At 42.4% G+C, this 3,000-nt stretch overlaps 1 protein-coding gene across 1 annotated transcript; it reads right to left on the minus strand.

Moving 5' to 3' along the window:
• Positions 1-1,768: 1,768 nt before the first annotated feature.
• Positions 1,769-2,753, minus strand: LOC125199931. The gene is made up of 2 exons (XM_048097777.1): positions 1,879-2,753; positions 1,769-1,829 (listed from the first exon to the last, which is right to left on the minus strand). The coding sequence occupies exons 1-2, from the start codon at positions 2,751-2,753 to the stop codon at positions 1,769-1,771; spliced, it is 936 nt and encodes a 311-aa protein (XP_047953734.1).
• Between the last annotated feature and the right edge of the window lie 247 nt (positions 2,754-3,000).

Raw genomic sequence — 3,000 nt, forward strand, 5'->3', positions numbered from 1 at the left:
TATGCCATCAGCCCGATGTCTGTCATCTCAAATTCTTTAGTCATGGCCTTCTTGAATTCCTCGAACATTTTTGGATTGTTTCCTGTAAAAATGAGATCATCCACATACAAGCACACTATTAAGATATCATTTCCTTTACTTTTCACATAGAGCGCATGCTCATGTCGGCATTTGGTGAAGTCGTTATCTTCAAGATATTTGTCGATCATGGTATTCCACGCTCTCGGTGCTTGCTTTAGCCCGTACAAGGCTTTCTTCAACCTCAACACTTTGTCTTCTTGACCTTTCACCACATAACCATCAGGTTGCTTGATGTAGACTTCTTTATCAAGAATCTATTCAAGAAAGTCGACTTAACATCCATTTGATAAATCTTCCATCTATTCTGGGCTGCAAGAGATAGTATTAGTCTAATAGTTTCCAAGCGAGCGACAGGAGCAAATACCTCGTCATAATCGATTCCAGCTCTTTGGCTATATCCTTTTGCGACGAGTCTAGCTTTATATCTTTCAACTTCACCGTTGGAATTCTTCTTGATTTTATACACCCACTTGACTCCAATGGACTTGTGTCCCTTTGGTAGTGACACCAGCTCCCACGTGTCATTCTTCTCGATGGCTTTGATCTCTTCATCCATTGCGACTCGCCAATTTTCACTTGTTGTAGCTTCTTCAAAGCTAACTGGTTCACAATCAGCAAATAGGCAAAGTAAGGTGAGACCTTTCTGTGTCGTCATACACTCCATCCAAACTTCGTGTGCGTTCTGTGGCTCTTTCATTCAAGAAAGATGGTGGCGAGTCTCTGACAGCTGATGTGGGAGATGTAGGTGGAGTTGTTTGTTCTTGGTGCTCCTCTCCGGTCTGCTCACCTGCTCTTTGCTCTCCAAATGGTGGTATGAAGGTGAAGTCATTGTCTGAGCCGAAATCCCATACTCCTTCTTCATCGAACTCCACATCTCGGCTAATCATGGTTTTCTGCGAAGTTGGATCATATAACTTATAGCCCTTAGTGTTAGAGTCGTACCCGATGAAGATGAATGGCTTGCTTTTATCATCGAGTTTACTCCTCGTTTGATCCGGTACATGTGCATAAGCTTTGCTCCCGAACACTCTCAAGTGGGCGATCCCTGGTTTTCTCCCGCTCCAAGTTTCTTGAGGAGTCATTCCCCAGACACTTTTTGTTGGAGACCTGTTAGACAGGTATACGGCGCACGCCACTGCTTCTGCCCATAGCTCTTTTGGCAAATTCTTCGTCTTCAGCATACTTCGAGTCATCTCGACGATAGTCCTGTTCTTTCGTTCGGCAACTCCATTCTGCTGGGGGGATCTTGGAACCGTCAATAGCCGCCGAATTCCGTTTTCTTTGCAAAACTCTTGAAACTCCCTAGATGTGAATTCTCCACCTCGGTCGGTTCTCATTGCTTTGATTTGTAGACCGCTTTCTTTCTCGACGGCAGCCTTGAACTTCTTGAATGCGTCAAATGCTTCTGATTTCTGCTTCAAGAAGTATACCCACGTTTTTCTTGAAAAATCATCAATGAAAAGCAGGAAATAGTTATTTTTACCGAGGGAGGTTGGCTTGATTGGTCCACACACGTCTGCATGGATTAACTCCAATGGCTTCTGTGCTCTCGAACTTGACTCCTTTGGGAACGGCTTTCTGAATTGCTTCCCAACTAAGCATCCTTCACAGAGTTGATCGGGGTGCTCGATGGGTGGTAATCCTCGTACCATTTCTTTATTTGATAGCAATTTCAAGCTACCAAAATTTAGGTGCCCAAATCGAAGATGCCATAGCCAAGACTTATCTTTATAACATGCTTGAAGGCACTTCACCACATCATTTTGAACATTTAATAGAAACATCCTATTCTTGGACATTGGCACTTTGGCAATTAAATCATTTTTGCCATCTCTTATTGAAAGGCTATAATCTTTCATGTGAATGTTATAACCTTTCTCTAAGAGTTGTCCAAGACTCAATATATTGTTTCTCATATTGGGCACGTAATATACGTTTGAAATAAAATCATGAGCTCCATTTTTTAAACGAATTAGAATCTTGCCTTTTCCTTTAACTGGAATTTTAGATTCATCACCAAAGGAGACGTTGCCACTTACTGATTCATCAAGCTCCACGAACATGCTCCTGTTCCCGCACATATGATTGCTCGCTCCCGTGTCGAGGTACCACATATCATCTTTTCTTCCAGCATCTCCTTTATAAGCTAGAAGAACACATCCATTTTCTTCATTCGTATTCTCCACATAATTGGCCTTCTCTTCAACTTTTGATTTTGTGTCTCTGCACTCGGAAGCATAGTGTCCATATCTATGACAATTATAACACTCTATAGAAGATTTATCGTACCTCGACTGTGGATTGCTCCTTCCTCGTCCCATATTTGGGAACTCCTTTCTTTCTTCATTGTTGAAAAAATATCCTTGTCCACGTCCACGTCCACGTCCACGAGCATATCCTCGACCACGACCACGGCCTCGATCTTGTCTTTGTCCACGACCTCTTCCTTGTGGGCCACCACCATTGCTCGAGCTTTCTTCGTTCTCCTTTGGGCTTACTTGCAACTTCAAAAGTTGCTCCACAATTTCTTGTTTCTTCTTTTGTTTCTCCTCATATGCTTGTAGCGAACCCAATAAGTGATCGATGGTCATTTCCTCCAAATCTTTTGTTTCTTCTATTGTAACTACTATGTGCTCAAAATTAGGGGTTAGAGAGCGCAATATTTTCTCCATGATTCTAACATCCTCCAATTTTTCACCATTTCTTTTCATTTGATTTGACACCGCCAAGACTCTTGAAAAATAATCCGAAATTGATTCGGACTCTTTCATATGTAAAGATTCAAATTCCCCTCTTAAAGTTTGGAGGCGTACCTTCTTTACTCGCTCCGCACCAACACACGAGATTTGAAGCTTCTTCCACGCTTCTTTGGCGGTGCTTGCACTCGAGATCTTCTCGAAATCGTCGTCCCCTAGAGCT

This window comes from Salvia hispanica, unplaced genomic scaffold, assembly GCF_023119035.1.
Source record: "Salvia hispanica cultivar TCC Black 2014 unplaced genomic scaffold, UniMelb_Shisp_WGS_1.0 HiC_scaffold_742, whole genome shotgun sequence".
Lineage (NCBI taxonomy): Eukaryota > Viridiplantae > Streptophyta > Magnoliopsida > Lamiales > Lamiaceae > Salvia > Salvia hispanica.

Coding starts and splice junctions, on each gene's coding strand:
- LOC125199931 (XM_048097777.1), bottom strand. CDS start 2,753: ATGGAGAAAATATTGCGCTCTCTAACCCCTAATTTTGAGCACATAGTA. Junction 1,830..1,878: donor TTAATTGCCAAAGTGCCAAT/GTCCAAGAATAG, acceptor GATGTGGTGAAG/TGCCTTCAAGCATGTTATAA.